The 22,836-nt window shown below is 33.9% G+C and overlaps 2 protein-coding genes across 3 annotated transcripts; both read right to left on the bottom strand.

The window, feature by feature from the left end:
- Positions 1-5,929: 5,929 nt before the first annotated feature.
- Positions 5,930-6,688, bottom strand: LOC114759952 (uncharacterized). Its single transcript, XM_028949195.1, has one exon. The coding sequence runs from the start codon at positions 6,686-6,688 to the stop codon at positions 5,930-5,932; it is 759 nt and encodes a 252-aa protein (XP_028805028.1).
- Positions 6,689-19,070: 12,382 nt separating this feature from the next.
- LOC114759957 (50S ribosomal protein L27-like) lies at positions 19,071-22,634 on the bottom strand. Of its 2 annotated transcripts, none has more exons than XM_028949202.1 (5): positions 22,490-22,634; positions 22,325-22,394; positions 19,761-19,854; positions 19,541-19,665; positions 19,071-19,349 (listed from the first exon to the last, which is right to left on the bottom strand). In XM_028949202.1, the coding sequence occupies exons 3-5, from the start codon at positions 19,843-19,845 to the stop codon at positions 19,116-19,118; spliced, it is 444 nt and encodes a 147-aa protein (XP_028805035.1). In that variant the 5' UTR covers positions 19,846-19,854; positions 22,325-22,394; positions 22,490-22,634; the 3' UTR covers positions 19,071-19,115. The 2 variants fall into 2 exon arrangements, with proteins under 2 accessions (XP_028805035.1, XP_028805034.1); XM_028949201.1 differs by having other exon boundaries at positions 22,325-22,401; positions 22,497-22,633.
- Between the last annotated feature and the right edge of the window lie 202 nt (positions 22,635-22,836).

The following is a 22,836-nucleotide window of genomic DNA, read 5'->3' on the forward strand; positions in this document are numbered from 1 at the left end:
GCCCCCTTGTTTGGTCTGTCCGTGTAATGGACATTGCACATTTTTAGCATTGTGTATGGGACTAAAATGAGTTAAGCTATATCCCACTATTGGTTATGCAAATTTAACATTGTAAAATAAATTGAAAGGGGTGACTCTTCATGGGTAGAACTCTGTTTTGAAGATAAAGCTACCTAATGGGAATAACCTCAGTCATTTAGCTGTGCAATTTACCTAGGGATGAACATGCATATTCATTTCAGTATGTACCAAGTGAGAATAACCTTTGTGACCTTCTTATGTATTGCTATTATTTACTTGGTCATCTGTGGCACTGTGTAGTAGTAATTTCCATAATATAAGTTACTTGAAGATGTAAATTTTCTAACATTTCATCGAAAAAGAATCACTTCTGATGCATATTCATTTATTTTTTAATCTGCTAGTTTGAGGATTGAAGAGGTAGAGATTAATATGCTCATTTGAAGATTGAAGAGCTAGAGGTCGCTGAAGTGCTGAGAAGCTGTCATGAAGGAGGTTGGCGAAGTAACTGTGACTGCGACAAACAGTAATATGCAGTTGTAATAGGAATTAAGTAGTTGAGTTATATAGGTTTGGTAAGATTAGATTGTTTTTAGTTTGTTCTTAAATGTATTATGTCGTTAGTCTCTATTTTCTGCTCTGTTATGTGAAGTGAGAAAGAAGCAATAACATTCATTACGTGATCAGCAAATTTAGTTATCTGAGTAGTAAATAGTCGAGGTTCATTTTGTGGTTAAATAACAACACCTATAATGTGAATGACTACACTGGAAATGGTAATGACTACACTGGAAATGGTAATGACAACTTTTTTGAAATGCAAAGAAAGTTGAGCTGTTCAACTGACCAGATTTAGTTATTTATGCTTGTTGTAAAAGGAGGGCCAAGTGAAGAAGTGAAGAATGGCTACATGTTGTTTAGACGAGAATTTCTTAAGGGTGGGGAGAAGTTTAAGAATATGTCTGAACAAGTGAAAAAGGCATCAAAGGCATGGAAGCAGTTGACACCAGAGGAGCAGAAGAAATACAGTGATCGAGTGAAGCAATCAAGAAAGGAAGGGATGAAGAAGAAGAGGAAGAAAAAAGTGGCTTTTAGCACTCGTTGCTCGGTTTAGCAATTTAAGTCATTAGTGGACTTTATAAAAAAATGATGAAGGTTTGAAAGTAAGGGTACAAAATTTAGGCTTTTGGCCATTTGCTTGACATTGGATGTGAGAGACTCCCTCATGATCTCATAGTATGTGTGCTTTGGGTGTACCCCACCCGGGGGAGAAGGTAAAAATAGACGTATGTGATGATGATGAGACATACCAGAGGTTGAAGGAGGAATTTGGTAAAGTCCCTTATACGAAGATACTCAATGACATTAAATCTGGGCAGAAGAAAGATGAGTTTGAGTTCTTGTTTATGCTGTACACACTTGGGAGTTTTTTTAACTCCTATTTCACAAACAATTGTGAGTGACAAGCTAATAAGAATCATGTGCTGTACCATGAAGGGATTTCACCAATTTGATTGGGCCACGTACATTGTGAAGCACTTATGGAAAGAGATAGGAGATTATGTGAAAGTGGACACAAAAGCAAAGAAAGACGAAGATGAAGATGAAGGAAGCTGCAATGTGGGAGGATGCATCTACCTCCTGTTGGTATGAATTTCTGACCTATGCTTCTAATTTATTGTTTTCTTTATTTGTGGAATTGGGAAGTTAATGATTTACTGTTGTAGTTATATTTTGCTGAGCACTTCCCACTATCCAAAACTGTTGAGAGAGGGTCCCTAAATGCTATTCAATTCTAGACTAATGAGAGGATAAGGAAGCTGGAAAAGAAAGAGAGGGAAAGCAAGAGGGGTTTACTGTATAAAGGCAAGGGAAGTATGGATAGAAATGGGAAGGATGAAGGAAAACGTAGAAGTGTGGCTCATTTACACCTGGCATGTGCTTTCCTTACTAATTTTCATTCTCATTAGCAAATAATCTCATGAAAAAAGTGTTTACTCATTTTAAATTGTTTGCTGTAGGAGTTACAGAAGTTGCATGGATGATTGATGGCTTAGATCGAATTAAGCACTATGAGACTTATAAGTGTAATAGAAGATGAGCTGGATAAGGTGCAGATAACGATAGAGGAAAATAATTTGACTACAAATGATGAGGACCCTATTGACGTCTCAGATGATGATAAGGGAGATGATGATGCATTTGGCGATGAGGACCCCCATGATCATGATGGGCATAAGTCTGATCACGAAGATGATGATAGAGATGAGTTCCATAAGGGAGATGATCAGGGAGACGATGTTGCAATTGGCTCAGATAGGGGTGATGAGATCGGTGTTGCAGCAGAAGGTGCACATAAAGAAATTATGGAGTCTCCCCTGCCCTTTTCCCCTATGGACAAGGGATGTTAACTCTGGAGGTCACAAAGGGAGATGAAATCCACTATCAATTCTCCATGGATTTTGATAAAACCAATTAAGAGGCGAAAGAGGCCCATGGATGACAAGGATCGGTTTTATGACATAGTTTCCCGTATGTGTTCAAGCAAGGAGGGTGACATGTATGTACATATCCACTACCCACGTAATCATATTCATTACAGTTTTGTGCTAATAGACTATATGCATAATAACATTGACAACATATTTTTAGGCCTTTGGTGAAAATCCCTGATGAAGATATCACTCAGGATTAGCTAAGGACACTTGGTGGAATTGAGAAATAGGTAACCGGGTAAGTAGAATATTTGTGATTAGGTCATTTAATTGTTTAGTAGATGCTGTGTTTTGGGTTCATCAAAACAATAATCTCTTTGTGTACAACTGATGTCAACTGTGTGCAAGACTCTAATGGCTAATATGGAGAAGGAAGGGCAGGTGAAGCAGCACATTTTTGATGCTAACTTTATGGTAAGCTTGCTGAGATGTTAGTTTTTTGTGGATTGATATTGATAAATGACTAAAATGTTCATGTTTTAGGCAATAATGGCAGCTAACCCAAAGCTGTCGGATGCTACAAAACGGAAGAATCAATTTTTACTTGAAAATGTAGGCTACAACATAGGAAAATGTGATTTGATCTTTGGACCCACACTCGTTGGCGCTCACTAGTTCTGTGTTATGCTTGAGTCTAGCACAATGAATTTCTATGTGCTGGACTCAATGAAGCCAAATTTAGAGGGTAAGAAGAAGAGCAAGAAGAAGGGTGTAATTATTGATGACATGATGACCGTGGTCACTGAATGTGTAAGGATAATGCAACTCATCTTCTATGATTGACATTTCATTTACCTTTTATTTACAATTGCGTAATGATATTGTGCAAAGGAATAGATTTTATGACATTATTGAGATAGTTAAGTCTAATGCCACTGGGAAGAAGAAAATAAGTGATATCATTTGGGCTCTTGTTCCGCAACAAAACAATTTGTGAGTGGTTTATGTTGTTGATATTATTACATCTCAAAGCAGCCCAATGTGTTATTTTCATTCTTTTACATCGTTGGGATGTTTTCATGTGCAGGCGAGACTAAGGTGTTCATGTATTAATATGGTTGAGTAAATAGAAGCCTGGTGAGATACTTGACTATACGGATGAACAAGTGGCTAAATTCCGACAAAACCTCATGTGGTGGCTAGTCAATCATGAGCTTAATTCAAGACGTGATGAAGCATTAAGCTTGCTTTCATCAACCCAAGCCACCACACTAACCAAAAGACGGCATCTGTGATAGCAAGAAACATTATGTAGATTAGGCATATAGTACTTGTGAAAGCAGTGTTAGTTTTTTGTGAATATATTTGACTTATGGTTGGAGGTAGTAAGTGGCTGCCATTTGTTGGCCTAATTGCAATCCTTTTTGGGATAATTTGAGTAAAAAAGTTATGGTATTTACAACATGTCATGTGACTTTCGTGATGATAATTACAAGTTCATTATTTATGCCCCAAATTACATCCACTTGGACCCAGGTTCACTACACAAGTAATAGGATTAACAACTTTCATATTGAGAATTGCAACTTTTGTAATGATAGTTACCACATCACTGTTGCCATTTGCATCTGAAGTCTTTCAAGCCCAAATCACGTTTTTTAAATCCATTTTCGCTACCCCAGTAATGATAATGACAACGTTCGTACTGATAATTGCAACCTGTGTAATGATAGTTACAATCTTCCTATTGTCTTTTGCAACTCTGCATGTTCATACCTAAGTAACACTTTTTTAACGGAAATCCACTACCTCGGTAATGATAATCACAAGATTCGTAATGAAAATTGCAACTTTTGTAATGATTGTTACCACCTCGCTATTACAATTTGCTATTGCATGTTCGTACCCACGTATAAATTTTGTCGCAGAATTTCACTACCTGGGTAATGAAAATCACAACATTGTTCATGTAAATTGCAACTATAGTAATGAGATTTACCACTACAATTTCCCCATTTGCATCCCCATGTTCTAAACCCATGTATAAAATTGTTAAGGGAATTTCTCTACCCCCATAATAAAAATGACAACATTGTAAATCTTAATTGCAACTTCAGTAATGATATTTACCAGCTTGTTTTTTCCATTTCCAGTTCCTTTAATTCAAACCCACGCATCTAATTGTTCAGGAAATTTCACTACCCCCGTAATGACAATGACAACATTGAAAATATTAATTGCAACTTCAGTAATGATATTTACCAGTCTGTTTTTCCCATTTTCGCTTCCTTTAATTCAAACTCAGGCATCAAATTGTTCACGAAATTTCACTACCCTCGTAATGATAATAACAACATCGGAAATCTTAATTGCAACTCTAGTGATGATATTTACCACTTTGCTTTTTCCTTTTCCACCTTAATTTCAAACCCACGCATCAAATTGTTCAGGAAATTTCACTACCCCTGTAATGACAATGACAACATTGAAAATATTAATTGCAACTTCAGTAATGATATTTACCAGTCTGTTTTTCCCATTTCCGCTTCCTTTAATTCAAACCTAGGCATCAAATTGTTCATGAAATTTCACTACCCCCGTAATGATAATAACAACATCGGAAATCTTAATTGCAATTTTAGTGATGATATTTACCACTCTACTTTTTTCTTTTCCACCTTAATTTCAAACCCACGCATCAAATTGTTTAGGGAATATCACTACCCCCGTAATCATAATGACAACATTTGAAATCTTAATTGCAACTTCACTAATGCGATTTACCACTCTGCTTTTCCCATTTCCGATTCCTTTAATTCAAACCTATGCATCAAATTGTTCACGAAATTTCACTACCCCGTAATAATGACAACATTGGAAATCTCAATTGCAACTTTAGTGATGATATTTACCACTCTGCTTTTTCCACTTCCACTTTCTTTATTTCAAAGTCAAGTAACACATATTTTCAGGGAGTTTTACTAGTCCGGAAATGATAATAACAACATTGGTAATGTGAATAACAACATCGTTAATGACATTAACCACTCCAGTCATATCCATTGGCAACTTCTACCATCTCCCTCGAGGACATTAAACAAAAGGTCATCTCTGTTGACAAAATAGCATAGAAGTACACCTGAAGAGCATCATAGGATGTTTACATTAACATTCAGACTTTACTACATCTGTAAAGGAATTGACCACTGAAGTGATAATATTTACCAAAAACCAGTAGGCCCATGACAGAAGCTACATAACTGATATCCAAATGACAAGTTAACATTAAGATTAACCCACCGCCTAATATTTTCTTGTCATTCAGATTACAAAACATATCCTACCTAGTTAACATCATTTACAAAAAAGATAGCCTACCTATCAACCCTTTTCCCAAAAAAATTAAAAAGGGTTCAAGAGTCATTCCATTCCTATAAAAAAAAAATTACCCCTGTTGGTATTGACATCAAACCTTAAGTTAGGTTTGGATTCTTGCATGTTCTTCTTGTGTGGCCAACTTGCTGGCATGCGCTACAATGGTACACCTTCTTGTTTTGAAACTGTGACTCTTGCCTATTTATCCTAGGCCTTTTAGGTGGTCGACTAGTCAAAGGTGGTGCCAAAAACACTTGACTTGCTATATCTTGCAGCCGATAGTTATTAGGATTTGGCATGTCGATTGTCACCACTGGAGTCATTGTCCTACCATAAATCTTTTGTTGGGACGTAATCTTGTAGCATTCTTCAAGAAAATCATACACATTGCAATTTAAGGCCTTGATAGCTGCACATGCATGCGGGCATGGGATGCCTGACATTTGCCAAGTTGCATAGCTACATTCACCTTTTTCAAGATCAACATTAATGGCTCCTTTTGCTGTATGGACACACACCCTCCCCCTTCCGTAAGGAACACTTAACATCTGTGCAGATCTCGCTACATTTTCCATCAATGTTGCATTTGTATTTGGGCCTACACCATTCTTCCATTTGCTCATTGCCATGCTTGCTGCATACATCTTCTTGGCTACTTTTTCACAATGCTCATGTATAAGTTGGGCAACATTATATCTTCTCTCCTTCAACATCCATGCATTGAATGACTCCATAAGGTTTGTTGTTATGTTGTCCCATCGTTTAAAAGGGAACTTGCTTAAGGCCCACTTGTGAATATCACCATGATTGACAAGCCATTCAAATAATTGGGAATTGAAGTGTCTCATGTTATCCATTGCTTGATCAAACTCTATGTCAAGCCTTGTATATGCAATGGCATCTAGGAAATGCAGTCCATCCTCCCTTGTGTTGCCACTTGTCTTCCTTTTTCCTCTATTAACTTGATCATTTGTTTACTGAAATTCTTCTTAACATGTCTGTAACAGTACGCATGTCGCTCACCTCCGAATATTACTTCCACAGTGCCTATAATTGCATTGTGTCAGTATGAAATAATTATTAATTGCATTGACCCAACTATCTCCTTAATCATATGTAAGAACCATGTCCAATCCTCAAGTGTCTCTCCTTTCACAATCTCAATGGCAAAAGGTAATAATTCGTTGTCCGCATCATAAGCTGACACTGAAAGTAGTGTCCCCTTATACGGTCCACTTAAATGACTTCCATCAATATATAGTACAAGTCTAGCACCAGCAATAAAACCCTCTATACAACACCCATAGGCTATGAATATATGCTCAAATATGTTATTCCTTGCAACCACCCATTTTGCCACTGTTTTGTCATCGGTTTCCTTCAATCGATCACATATCCATGGAATAAGCATGTAAGTTTGATCAGGTCTGCCATGTATGTCCTCCAACGCTTTTTCCTTGGCCCTGTATGCTTGCTTGTATGTCAACTTCACATCATAATCTCTTTCCAACCTCTTTTATATCATTTGGATGCATGTCTATGTGATCCCTAACCTCTTCAATTATAATTGATGATGTCAAGCTAGCTGATCCACCATATGTCACGTGAAGATTGTCTTGGGCATTATGAACATGCTCATTTTTGAATTTCGTTACATGTAAAAATGCTGGAGTACTCTTTTCAGCTGCTCTTGCACTGATCCTCCATAGACAACCTTCAACATTACATTTGACATACATATGGGCATTAGAATTCTTCACATATTTATACTCAAATTTGTTTGCAATGCTGAATTTGTGTAGTTTCTTCTTGAAATCATCTGCATCTGGAAAAGTCTGCCTCAATCCTAACAATACTGTCTTCCATTTCAGGGAATTCATCCCTGACAAAGGAGTTGGTGCACTCTCTACTGCATATGGCAGGCTAAGAACATTTTCAGCTGCTATGTAATTCACACATTCGACAGTATCCTGAATCATTGGCTCATCATTTTGCTGTGACAGTCCCAATAATTTTGACATGCTGCATGTATAATTACATTTGTTATGATATTGACAACAACATTATGGCAATTAACAACTTCCATAACCAGAAACTTGTGACTTACCTGTTTCGATCAGCCACTTCTTCCTCCGTATTTTCATTACCTTTATCTCCTACGTAAACATGTGTATTACTATCATTATATTCAAATAGGTTGTCAACTTCATCATCATCAATAAGATCTATTAATATTCTATCATTAAAGTCCAATGTGTCTTTAATGTCGCAACCATTATTATCTACACCAAACCATTCTCCTATCATAACCCTCAGATCTTCAAGCCTTATACCCTCCTTTATCACTCTTGCCCTGATAATTCCACCATAGTACTTAACTTCACCATCACCATTTTCTGTAAAGTTCCCACCCACATGAAAGTAACAAGCAAGACGCTTTGAAGATGTTGACCCAATGTTAGATGTCATCAAAGCTACCTAACCTGCACTAGAGGAGCATAAATCAATATTTTAGTTCCCCAATAATCAATTTCATTTATCAGGATTTTGAAACTTTTCTTAGGATTTCACAAAAAATACAACACCCAAAAAATGCGTGCACACACTTGCTGCATTAACAACTTAAATATGGGATTTCACAATTCTAATAATGAATTTAACAACACTGACCACCTCATGTTTACTGTTAGCCCCCAAACTTCATGCCCACGTTATTAGTTCCCACCATTTTTCCATTTTTGATGTATCACTCTCTCATCTTGGTCAGATTCTTCATTTAAACCATCTACACTTATAAACCCATCCCCATTCGACCATGCACCAGTAAACCGACTTGAAAACCCAAACCCACCGTTAAGCTCCACTTTCTTACGTAATACCCACGTTCAACCCCTCTCTCACTACAAACCAAGTTGCCCACAAAGGAATTCCACCGTAATAAATCAGATTTGTAGAATGGTGAAAGTTGGAGGAGTAGATAAGAGCATTTTAGGAGAAATTTTCCTTGTCTTTTTTGTCTTCTCAGTGTTCGACTCTGCTCCAGCTGTGTTTTCAGTTTTTGATCTCTCTCTCTTCTGCTATTACGTGTCGTGTTCGTTCTTCATGTCTTCATACTGGTTCAGGGGCATTTCAGTCTTTTTGGTGAATTATCCAAATTCCAGATTGATACCCCATGCCCATTTTGTCATTTCAGTAATTTACATGCCTATTTTGTCATTTCAGAATTCAACAGTCATTTTCTTGTCATTTTCCCTATAATTTATGCTGAAACTCCTATAATCTTACACGGAAGAATAATCATTTAAGCTTCTAGAGGTTTTAAAAACCTCATGCAGCCTAAAATGAACATTTTTTTTATCCATTCATTAAGCAGATTTTTTTTAGTTTAATTAGTTAAAATGCGGTTTGCATTGATGTCTGAGAAAATAGGCAAAAGCAAAAATATCCACCCACCACATATGGCTCACAAGCAGAGACGCTTCAATGAGAAAAGAATTAATAGCTACATTCACAATGAGCAAAAGGAGACAGCAAGCCACGAATGTATAATAAAATAAATAATGAGCAGCACATATATTTCAACCTTAATGGGAATTAAATAATTAGAACAAGATAATCACATGTCATTGAAAAGCAAATGAGAACAGGTGAAAACACGTACCTTTGGAACTTACTGCAAGAAAAGAACATAGTGAAAAAAACCAAACAATAAAATGGATAGCAAGATGAAATGTCCTACACGAGATCCTTTACTATCCGCATGGGATATAACACAATGCAAATAGGAGCTTTTATAAATGAAATTACCACCTTGACAGGAAGACACAATTGTGTGTCCATGAAATGCTTCGCCATTTGACCATGAAAAGGAGATAGGATACTTATATATCTTCATCCCATTAGAGATGTTTCTTGGTCAAGAAAACTTTTCCTCTTGCTTTCCTTTTTCCTCCAGAAAATTTTTTTTCCTCCTCCAACCTTTACTATCTTGGTTTTTCAATTTTTTTTAATTTTAATTTTTTATTTTTTCCAATTATGACTCATAATGTTACTTTTTAAATTGAGCACTAAATCATCATTAAATTGTGATTTTTATTTTTGTTTTCATTTTTTTAACTATTCACAATAATGACACCAAAAGATATTTCCACATGGAGGAGCCAATCATCTTAAATGAGGGACTTTGATTTTGATTTTTTATTTTTCTTATTTTCCTTTTTAAAGAGTTTACCCCATATTTCTTAATTTGGAGGTCAATCAACAATCAACCACATCTTATTTTTTATTATCAATTATGGTGGAGAAAATTTTCTTTTTTAGGAAGATTTTTAAACTTGGTCTCCGAAGAATAATCAAGGGAGATTTTCCCATTATCTTTTTTATTAATTTTAATTTTTTTGTTTATTATTTAGTGGGCCTGATAAAATGGGGTGTTTACACAACTCAATGTGCATCTATTGACAAATACAACAATTGGATTTGACAAGTGCTACAGGATATAAATATAACATGAATATCATACTACATTTATATTTCATTTACAAATTCATATGTATATGCAATGTAATTAAATAAAGTTCAAAGCCCAACCAAAAAAAATTGGGTAGGTTGATCGTCTATCTAATAACTCCTTGATTTGAGGTGTTGACATCATTTATGAACCACATAACAATGACAACGGGTTGCTAATAAACAAAGTAAGTGGAGACATAGACAATAGATCTGAACCTCCAAGTAAGTCATTCATCTTATAGCAAATGACAGGTCAAGACATTGTTAATAACAAGTTTCGACTAGTGAAAAGAGAAGTTAAGTGGCAACAAATAACAATAGACAACATTATTTCAAAAAACAAAATATAAAAAAAAACTTACACATGTTATTGCCCATTGAATAATCCCTTACTGGTTGTGAATTTTGATCTATATCTTCTCATATATATATATATATATATATATGACCACTTTCTCTATTGAAATTAATTAAATGTCTTACTCCTTTATCATTTTCAAGGTTGACAAATTTACTTGTATCAAAAGTAATGCGAATTTCATAGCAATTTTATTACTTTCTTTTCTCATAATTAATGCTATCATTCTTTTCAATTCTTCATATGTTATGCCTTTCTTTATGGTTCTTATTGTCACACTATCTCCCAACATAACATATTTTACCTACTACACCATTAAGTAATTATCTTCCTATATAAAAGAAACAGAATAGATGCTTCCCACTTGAACTCACCATCTTTCATATAAATATGTGACAAACATTTCTCATTAATAAGTAAAAAAGCAATATTGACAATTTTCGCATAATAGGGGTTCTAGGACCAAAAACTTCTGCTATATTCATTCATTTTCACTAGGAAAATAGAAACAGAGCATAGTAGACTAAAAAACTGAGCATAAATTCATAATCCTACCTACACATGATGAAACAACACCTAACATTTCTTAAATTGACTTATCATTTAACCTCATATCACTTTACATATTCTGATCACATATCTTTTAGTTTAAATTGGATCATATAACACTTTTTTTTGTTATAATTTGATATGGTATAGACCTAATATTCTCTCATAAATTTAATTGTCAATTGAAACCCCAGATTTGTCAATAACTGCACATTGACTTGTCAACAGAGACTTTTGCGCTTGTTAATGGCATTCTACACAAAAAGTTTTGATGTAAACATATAAGTTAGTATCAAATCACTTTACATATTTTGATCACACATGCTTTCAGCTTAAACCAGGTTATATAACATGTTTTTGTTATAATTTGATATGATTTGAACCTAATATTATTTCAAAAATTGAGTTGTTAATTGAAACCCCCTAACTTATCTATTCATTCACATGAACTTGTTAGGCCATACCCTTACACTTGTTAATGACATTCCGTGATATTCATATATAAACCTCATACGTACTCATTTCAGCACACATGAAATACATTAAAAAAACCTTCGTCAATCACGAAATCATATCAATACACATGAACTATACAATGACTTCATTATATTAATTATAAATTAAGGTTCAATCATTATTCAAAATACAAATTAAAATAATATATGTTGGGGTTGTTTTTTTTCCTCTTGCTTTATAGGTTCCAATGTAGCAACAATAACAGTTCATCGCTATGGAGGTTGTTCTTCAAATGACTTAGTCCTCATTAAGATTATCTTCTTTTTCTTGCTATTGATGCTATCATTCATCTCAATCTTCATATGTTTTACCTTCTTTTATAGTTCTTGTTCTCACACTACTTCCAACGTGTTGTATTTCACTTTTTACATTAGTGATCAGATGTCCCCCTATATGTAAGAAACAGAATAGATGCTTCCCATTTGAACTCACCATCTTTCATATAAACCTGTGACAAACACTTGTCGTTGATAAATAAAACAGTTGTATTGACAACTTTTGATGCATCTATTGACATTCGACAACACATTTTGCCTTTGCATGACAAGAATTCTAAACCAAAAATTTCTGTCATATTCATTCATTTTCACTAGGCACATAGAAACAAAGCATAATAGACTGAAAAATAGAGCATAAAATTCATAATCCTACCCACACATAATAAAAAAAAGCACCTAAAATGATTAAGAGGACATACAATTAAAATGAGTCATCCACTCCACATATGAGGCGACCTCCTCAATACTCACACCCACCCCCAATTAAAATGCAAACCAAGATTGAATTTTTCATATATACTGCAGCGAAAAAGAATGTAAATTTTATGGATAATGAGTCCTAAAAAATGGCTCCCCTAGAATAATCAAGATGACGGAACTAATTTTAGAGCTTATTACCTTCCTCATGTGGCAGAAAAAATGCGTGAATGACATCTCTTCTCTTTTGTTCTTCTTTTTCAATCAACGAGGGGAAAAATGCCTTTTTAAAATTCTAATGTTTTACTCACGGCACAGGTCTCTAGAGACTTTACATTAATTTCAGATTTGAAAGGACCTTATATTAATAAAATGTATTGTTTGGGACCTATGTGTAATTTTTCTTAAAAAAACATGCACTACTGTTGAGTGCGGAAAATAGTAACATGGTTTTGGTGTGTGTTCCCACCACCAGCAGTCACAGCCTCACTGACACGGTAAGTTCATCGTTATCATCTGAATCTGGTCATTCTTAATTGACTACGTTTTGATAATTACAAACCTAGCTTACATGAAGCTAAATCAAATTGGAACCAATTCTCATTTATTACATTTACAAACCTAGCTTAAATGAAACTAAATCAGATTGGAACCAATTCTCATTTATTACATTATGTTAGTGTTAATGTCTTCTCTGGCGGCAGCGCCTGTGTAAGAGGCATAATCAGATGATCACGAGTGTTCTGGTAGTGGAGATAGCCACTGGCTTTGAGTGTCCTGAACAGTTTACTGCGAACAATGTGGATCTGGAGCTCGTGGCTGCTTCCTATCGCTACTTCTTGGCGAGAGATACCTTTATGATGATCCTGTAATGAGATTGCATATGCAATGTCTTGTTCTTGTTGGTTTTAATATTATTTGCCTTAACAATTAATGGGTAAATGGATCTAAGATGTATTTATGAACAAATTTTAGGTCCAATTGGTTTTATACATTTATAGGATCAAGGTCTCCAGTTACGTTTATTATTTTGTTATTGTTAGTTGTTAAAATAGACATGCACGCTTATAAATTCACTTAAAGAACATGGATATTTGTTATTTTGCTATTGTTAGTTGTTAAAATGTGTATATGGATGAATTTGAGCTAATAGATACAAGCAATTTGATTCAAATTTTATGGATATAAGTAATTTGATCTAAGTTTTGTCCTATATATACTTCAGTTGCAAATCAAGATAAACAGAATTAAGTTGTCCAAGTGTATTGATACATTTTCAACCCAAGCTGGAACGCTATCTTTTCAATCAAAATGAAGATGCAAATAAAGTTGAAATTTCTGTTTTTCTCGGTCACACAAACTGGACACGGTTTTAAACAAGCCTCTAATTCGTCTACCCCCCCCCCTCTCTCTGTGCACACACACACACATATACATATGACTGGGTTGGGGTTATATTGATATTCACAAATGAGTTACTCTTTTGATCCTATTTAAAGGGCAGAGAAAGAATCAATTTTTTTTATCATATTTAAAGGACAGAGGGAGAAATTTTTTATATGAATGTATAATTTTATCTTTCATTTAGTATTATGTTGATTTTGTTTTAAAAAGGTATAATGCATCTTAAATAGATATAAAGTTGGAAAAGTTATTAAATTTTAAATGAAAGTTAATGGAGTCTAAAGCTTTTCTTAGTCTGCGTGAAATATACTGGAAGCGATCTATAAGGGCTCATTTGGATTACTGTTGCAAATGGTAAAAGCACACGGGAAAGCGTGAAACTGAAGTTTGTGCCTTATTGTAGCTCAGAAAATTATTTGGATGGGACTTCTTTTCTAATTGACTTATGAAAAAAAGTAACTTTTCTAACTGACTTATCCAACGCAATCTGGATCAACTTTTCTAACGGACTTATGGGAAAATTGTGCAAAGCTTACGATCTAATTAGTTATGTGATTCCATTTACTTTAATTAGAGACCAAATAAATTTTAATTTATATTCATGTTTGTCTATTATGTATATTTAATTAATTATCTACAATGTATTTTCAAATTTTTCTCCGTAACAAATATTTTTATTCTATAATTTCACAAATAAACTATTTATATTTTATCATAATAATTTTACATGTTTTTTTAAAACCATTATCACATTAAAAATATAAAATTTCAAACATTACTCCATGCCCTTTTCAGTCATTTTACAACTAAACTAACTTTTCTATTAATTATCCAAACAACTTTTAACTTTTTCAATTGGCTTTTTAAAAGCACCTATCCAAACATAAATTGCATTACACTTACTTACTTTTACTCTAACTTCAGGTACAAAAATCAATTGGGTTAGAAATCAGTTTTGCCCAACGCCAATCCAAATATACCCTAAATAGGATCAGAAGACTATTTAGTCTGAAAAAAGTATTAAATACAGTGTAATATTTGATGAAGTTCTATAAATAGGATCAGCAGACTATTTAGTTTCAATGTAAAATTTGATGAAGTTCTATCATTACTTAAAAGAGGTAGGGGATTATTTCGATTTGTGGATGAAGTAGTCGACTCTGCGCAACGAGTCTTAACCAGAAACACTGATGGTAAGCGATCCCAAAAGCCACGTTTTGAATGAAAACGCATTGTAAGGCTGGGTCGCTTTGGTTGGATCAGCGGCAACAAAAAACACAAAATCCTCCCCAGTGGCACAATAAAGCTGAAGCAACTTCTTGTTGCTTTATTAATAGGAATTGGATCAGCAAAAAAAGTTGAACTCTTTACAACATGGTGAATCAACATTCCAAAGCTTATTGGAAAATATTTTTATATTTAGTTGGAAAATATTTTTATATTTAGTACCTGATGGTTTCTGAAATAAAATTACTTCCAATGAAAAAATATCCATGTGTCGTAAAAACAAAAAATGTCTTATTGCCTCCAATAGTCACGGTGCATTTCCCATCTGCTCCTTCACATGTCATCATCCTCTCTCTCTCTCTCTCTCTCTCTCTCTCCCCCCCCCGCATGAAAAATGAAGGAAGTCGCTATTATTATTTTTATTTTGTTTTTTAGTCACTATTATTTTTATAACTAATAGTCTCTACCTAAAAGGATTAAAACAATTCAGCAGTTAAGAAATTTAATTCTTACTTTCGATTTAATTTTTATGTTTGACTAATCAGAATAAAAATTAATTTAATTTTTGTAATTAAAATAGGACAAGTATGTTTTACAAATTTCCCAATAATACATTGAGTCTTTTAAACTCATTTTCACAATTAATTTTAATATTTCTCTTAAAATTATCATATTGTATACATAAAATACAAATGTATTATAAAATTTGTATACTTTTTTATTCATTTTATAACTAAATTTACTTTTTCAGTAAATAATTCAAACAACTTTTATTTTTACAAATTGACTTATTTACAAAAGTTAATTTAAATAAAAGTACATTACTCAATCTAACTTTTACTTAATGTTAAATTTTTAAAGTCAAATTGAAAATAAATCAATTTTTCTACTGTCAATCCAAATGGGCACTAAGACGTGGCGCAAGATCAAATCATCGATTGACTTAACCTTTATATAGTGTTTACATGAATTCACACACGCACACAGACAATACAATATAAATTAACGATGTTGAATTATGAGAAAATTGTTTAGAAATTTCCGTTTGAAAAAGTAATTAAGGAATGGGACATAAAAATAAAAGTAAAAGTGTGAGTTCCTCAAGTCTTAGCAAGTGTGATAGGAAAAAATCACATTGCCTTGAAGAAGATGCTAATTGCACATATGGACTCTCACTTGCATATGACTAATTGCACATAATGAATGCTCTTTTGCATGTGACTTGCGTATGATAGATGCCTACTTACATATAAGTTTATTGTATAATAAGAATACTAATTACATACAACAGGTGCCTAATTGCATATATGACAGATGTTTACTTGCATATGGGTTAATGGTAATACGTATGCTCATATGCATATAACAGATGTTCATTTGTGTAACAAATATCTACTTGCATATGATGAATCTATACTTACATATGGGTTTATTACATGATATGGATGTTCACTTGCAAATGATGAATCACTATTTACATATGAGTTCTTATTGCATGTTATTATTTAATATGGATTCTAATGACATACGCCTATTTGCATTTGGGTTTTATTTGCAATAGGCTTTTTTTCTCATTTTTCCACTGCTTATTCCCAATTATTAACTATACATTGAAGACTCTTATTATTATTCAATGTAATCATTTTGTCTTCATCTAAATAATAATAATAATAATAATAAAGAAGGCTCATGATTCATCCCAATAAAATTAACTCTTTTTTTTTTAATTGAACTAGTTTTAAGTTCAAGCACTAGTTGCTTGAACTATGATTAAACAATTAAATAATTCAATCTCGTATTTAATTTATATTATACTTAATTTGATAAAAAGCCCTTATTAAGCAAATCCGAAGCCTAACAGTTTAAGAACACGTGAATGGTGGATGGATTCTAAGAGAATTTGGGAGCTTTAAGTGTTGTTCAAAGAATCATGTATTTGGAAGTTAGTTATGTTGTTTTACTCCTCACTCTCACGTTGGGTATGCTTGTCACAAATTAGGATGATTTCCCCGGCTTCAAAGAAGTTGGTTCCTCATGCTTTAGTCAATTTCTCTTCCCCCATGTTGTATGGAGAGAAAATGGGGAGGAAAGAAAATAAAGGAGGAAAATAGGAGAAGAATGGGTTTTTTTTTTTTGTTTGGATGAGAAGAGAAATGTGAGAGGAAAGAAAAGTAGGGAAGAAAATGGAATGAGACTCGTTTTATTTCTCTCCAACTTTTCTCTTCACAAATAAGAAAAAACTCATATTCCCCATATGCTCTCCTCAATTATAGCCCAATAATATCACATTCCACTTTTAATGCAAGTTTTCTTTTTTAATTTTACTTATGACTACTTCATAATTTAACAAAATTATCTCATTATATTGTGGCCAAAATCAAAAGCTACACATGAATTGCATTCTTTCACATTCAGTGAACAATGCAGGAAATTCACACAAATTAATATATACATATATATAATTTCTTCATCTCTTTCAACCTTTATATTAAAATGTTTACTATTTATTAATAATTTTAAATAATACGTAATTTATTTATATCATTTTATCATGTTTGATTTTTAAAAAAATATCCTCTCTTTTTTTTTAATTTTCACCTTTAAAAAGAATTTTTTTACTAAATTATTTGGTTTTTACACTATAATCACATGGTAATAAATTTTTATCAAATAATTTGATTTTAAATTATTTAATGATATTAACACTAATATGATTTTTTATTATGATATTTAATTTAATTTATAACATGATATATTTTGATATAGGAATAAGGGTATTTTAGTTTTTATATATTTGCTTATTTTTTTCTTTTTTATTTTCTCTCATCCATCCAAACAGAAAGAAAGGCAATATTTTCTCTTCAGTTTTTTTTTTTCCTTTCTATTTTCTCTCTTTCTATTTTCTTTCCTTCCAACTTTTCTTTCTATCCAAACAGAGCTTTCAACTTCAATTATGGAAGATGGAATTAATTGACTGATGCACTAGCGTTAATTAATTTCTATTATAAACTATTTAAAAAATATTATCGTATTTAAAAGTTCTCTTGATTAATTTCAGACTATTTTTTACAATATTTTTCAAAGATCATTTGCTAGCAGTTGTTTTGAATTATTTTTGGAAGTTATTTTTTTATTTTTGAACAACTTTTAATTGACTTAGGATTAGTATACATTGAGTACTCCAAAATATTTTTTTAGGTGTATTTATCATCCTAAAATATTTTGCTATGCATCCAACATCTTAAAATACTTTTTTAAATACTTCTAGTAAAGGGAAATATTTTTAGTATGTCTAGCACTTTAAAGTTTTTTTTAGATTCATCCAGTACCCTCAAATATTTTTTCTGTACATTTAGCACCAAGACAAAGAAAAAACTTCAAAATGCTAAATGCACTTAAAAATATACTTTAAGGTGTTTGATATTCCTAAAAAGACTTTCAGCACCAGAAAAATACTCCGAGATACTAGATGCATCAATTTAATCTAAATTACTTCTAAGTAAATTTTAATTTATCAAACTGATTTTTTAAAGATATATCCAAAAATAAATTTTATTATAATAATAATTTTTATCAAACTAAAAACCAATCACATTTAATATTGTCCCCCTCGCGTGAACTTAAAACATAGGTAGGGAGGGAGAGCCCAATGGACCTAGAGTGTAGGAAAGTCCTTGAATTTTTCTCATAAAAATTCATTTTAGTTCAAACCCACGACATAAAGGGGTTAAAATTTTGTCATCCTCTTGTATTTATTTTCAACACGGTTGTTTTAGTATCCCACAATAGCTGAAACAGCAGTTCTTAGTGAGAGGATGCATAAAAGAACAGTGGGCAAGCTATCATGCTTTTTCAATAAAACCATGGCATGTAGATGTCTCTCTTTAATCAGCAGCCAATCATTGACTCAATCTAAAAGAATTAAGAAAACACTAAAAGAACACAAATCGAAGTTTCTCCCAAGAATAAGCCTGAGAAGTAACCTGAATTCATTGTCACTTTGTAAGATTTGGTGCATCAGACTCAAGCAGCAACTTTTGGTTCAGTGGCAGCCACATTTGCGTACAGAGGGTGGAGGACATGACCTTCCTTGGGTTCAACATGCACCCACTTGCGACCAGTCAGTTTGTTTCTTTCAAACTTCACCCAACCTTCTTTCAACGCAAAAAGAGTATGATCTTTCCCAATTCCAACATAGTTTCCCGGATGAAATTGGGTACCACGTTGCCTAACAATGATGTTTCCAGGTATTACTCTCTGCCAGAAGAAACAGAGAATTCTGCAGTGAGTTCAGGGCTAATCACTGATTAGATTGTGAACCTAACTTTTCTTGTCTTCCAATTTTTAAACGGTAGACCTGAAACTTGATCCACAATCAGGTCTAGCTCCATTTGTCCTCTCATAGTCTGCCATAAGCCAAACTCTTGCTTAAAGCAACAATATCATACCTCACCACCAAATTTCTTGACACCAAGATTCTTGGGTTTTGAGTCTCTTCCATTCTTTGTAGATCCGGCTGTCTTTTTGGTAGCCCATCGTCTGAAAACCAGACTCAATCCTTCTCCAGAGACATCTAAACTCAAATTAACGGGGAAAAATCATTACATTCTATCTCTCGTTAGAAAAATACAATTACATAAGCTAATAAAGCCATCTTGAAATTTATACCACTTGAGATTCTGTAAACAGGAGCATTTGAGACAAGCTCCTTGATATTCATCCTTCTGCATAGCGACGCTGCAAAATTCATCATTTTGTTCACCTGAAATACACAAATCGGCATGGAAAACATTCACTACTGCAAAAGACCATCAATGATGCCTATCACCTATGACCATTGGCACATAAATACATACAATAAACATGGGACAGTATGATAACAAAGTCAAATTTCTTAATTATTTTCTTTAAAAAGGAATTTATCAAAATAGGCACACATGTGCCAACATAAATCTGCGGGTGCAAAGAACAAGAGACATACAAAGAAAAGTATTATATCCCACAGTAAATAAAATAGCAGAGATTGGTCCTAGTGATTTAATTTTGACAGATTTATCACCAAATCATAGTGGGGAAGAGAAGCAATGTACATCATGAACCAATAACATTCTCAAAAAAAGTTAGCATTGCCATCATTATCAGCATAACATGAAAACAAATTTCTTATGGTCAATTGTTACTACTTTCTCTAACTTCTTAGTTCAAGCTTCACACAACAATTGCCAAATATAATATTATATAGAGATGCAAGACAGGAAAATATAAACATCTATATAGTCTGCCCAACCCCATCAGCATGTTGCCAGATGTCCACTGTCCTCAATGGAAGGGAGAGAAAGATTAACAAGATAAAATGGGAATCTGAAATAAAATCACTAGAGAAAGAAAAAGAAAAATTAGATTCCAAGCAGCTTCATTACAGAACTGCAGAAGCACAAAGATTGGAGGAATAACTCTTCCCAATAGCCCAAAAGATGGCAAAGAGCTAAAGCAGAGTGTGTTTTGTGTTTCATGACACGCTAACACAAGTTGAAGAGTGATTGTTTAAGAAAAGAAATAAAACCATCTGGTTGGGTACTCAGGTGCTGATGAAAAGAACCTAATGTATATGAACCCAGTTATGCTGATATCAAGCATTTTTGTCAAATTTTATATTGCCGAATTTCACAAATACAGAAGCACAACCACTCCCAGCAGATAATCTGTAAATGTGATTGTACTACAGAGTCAAATGCTTTAATATACAAGTTCCAATTAAAACATTTCATATAAAACCTGACCAAACAAGGAAAGAAAATCTAACAACAGCTTTGCATAGTATACTTTTTTACGAAACAGGTCTCTGTCCTACTGTAAAGCATGCGCATTACAAACAACAATTACCACAAGTTATCCTTGACCAACGTAGCTTAGGTTTTAAGACAACCCCTTAGTCCATAAATTAAACATCCATCAACCAGAATTAGAGAGTTCTAGCGCTTCAAAATGATTTCCTACCAGTTGAAACAGTTTCTGTTGTATAAATATTTAAAAAAAAAAAAAAATCAAAGGGCAGTCAAGACAGTAAGGATATTTGGCTGTTAGCTTGAGTGACGCAGCCATTTTCTGGTGTATAAATATTTTTTTTAAAAAATCAAAGGGTAGTTAAGACAGTAAGGATATTTAACCGTTAGCTTAAGTGACGCAGCCTAAGACTATGAATAAGACCTTACTCAATGTAATTCTCAGAGTAAGACTTATGCGTAATACAGTTTCAGACTATTCAGAATTCTCTCATCTCCCCCCCCCCCAAAAAAAAAAAGAGAAAAAAAAAAAAAAAAAAACCAAACCCTCCTTTCCTCTTGGTTTCTCTACCTCTGTCTACCCTGTTCCTCTATCCTTTCCCTCTTCTCTCCTTTTCAAAATAACGATAAGCCATCATTTTCTAACAATGACTGTCAATGGAAATCTTAGCTTTAAGAGTTTATTTATTCAGATTATGACCCTTTCCGATATATTTCTACATTAATCTAGCAACAGATTCCCTGCAACCCTTATAAACCACAATCCTGGTACTGCATCATCCGAATTGCCTAAGATACCATCCTATATCGTTGATTGACAGAAAAAGGGCCAACAATGAGAAGGTGAGGTACATCCCGTCTTCATCAACTAAGAAAAATAACATGAAAGCTATCTACATAAGACACAACATAGAGGCTATGACCACAAGGTAAGAACAAAACAGAGGGAGACCAAGTCTAAACAGCGAGAAATATAAAGGTTTTCATCCCGTCAAAATTTTCCCAAGAGGAAAATCTTATCTTTATTTTTTAATTCCATTTGCAGATCGTGGAAGCAAATGGTTTTTATATTGTTGTATTCGTAAGCTAACTCCAAAATAAAGTCGTTTTCCACAAGCACAACTATAAGTTGTATCACACAGTTGATTTGGTTGTTTTAGGATCGGAGGAAGTATTACTCTTGATCATATGGATTTAATAAATCAAACGCAAAGTTCACTACCAGTTGCTTATTATTTTTATTTCCGGTTTAATGAATCAAACCCATGGTTCACTAAGCACAACAACACGAAAACCCAACAATTGCATCAATAGAATGATTGAAGAAACAATAGATAAACTCAAAACCCACCTAAAGAGCTGTTGCAGGAAACGAAGAAAAATATTGCAGTTCCGGGGGGGGGGGATTGAAATAGGGTTAAAAAACGACCTGATAGATCAGATTGATACCTGCTCAACTGAGGCTGGGCGAGGGAGGGGAGACGGCGCCGACTGGCGTCTGGGCTGGTGACTGCCGACTGGTCTGCAGGTGCAGGTCTGGTCGAGCTGCGACTGCGCACGAAGGCAGGAGGGATGAACGACGGGGACTGGGCGGCTGCGCTGGTGGTGGTGACCGGTCTGCTCGCGGTTGTCTGGTCGAGCACTCGAGCACGGTGTCCGTCGAAGGGAAGGGAAGGCGCCAAGAGGGAGTAACAGACAGTGTGAGGGCGAGGGCGCCAAGACGGGGAGTGACCAAGGGAAGCGAGAATGGCAAAAGCCAATTTATCGCTACAGGCCCCAAACGACGAGTGTAGCTCTTGACTTGTGAAGTGAGAATTATGGGCCGACGCTACAGCGGCTTAGTCCGTTTTTCTAACTTTTATCAATAGGTTTATCTTAAAAGAAAAGCCTCGTAAGAATTTGAGTTCCTCAATTCCATTAGTTAATTTGTAGGAAGGTACTAAAAGTTAGTGAACCGGTCA

Source organism: Neltuma alba, unplaced genomic scaffold, assembly GCF_004799145.2.
Source record: "Neltuma alba isolate B1F8T4 unplaced genomic scaffold, ASM479914v2 tig00010922_pilon, whole genome shotgun sequence".
Lineage (NCBI taxonomy): Eukaryota > Viridiplantae > Streptophyta > Magnoliopsida > Fabales > Fabaceae > Neltuma > Neltuma alba.

Excerpts from the sequence above, each read along its gene's own strand:
- LOC114759952 (XM_028949195.1), bottom strand. The coding sequence starts at position 6,688 with ATGGATAACATGAGACACTTCAATTCCCAATTATTTGAATGGCTTGTC.
- LOC114759957 (XM_028949202.1), bottom strand. The coding sequence starts at position 19,845 with ATGATGAATTTTGCAGCGTCGCTATGCAGAAGGATGAATATCAAGGAG. Across the intron at positions 19,666-19,760 it reads TGTTTACAGAATCTCAAGTG|ATGTCTCTGGAGAAGGATTG; the intron begins GTATAAATTTCA and ends ATTTGAGTTTAG. Across the intron at positions 19,350-19,540 it reads TCAAGAAATTTGGTGGTGAG|AGAGTAATACCTGGAAACAT; the intron begins GTATGATATTGT and ends TTCTTCTGGCAG.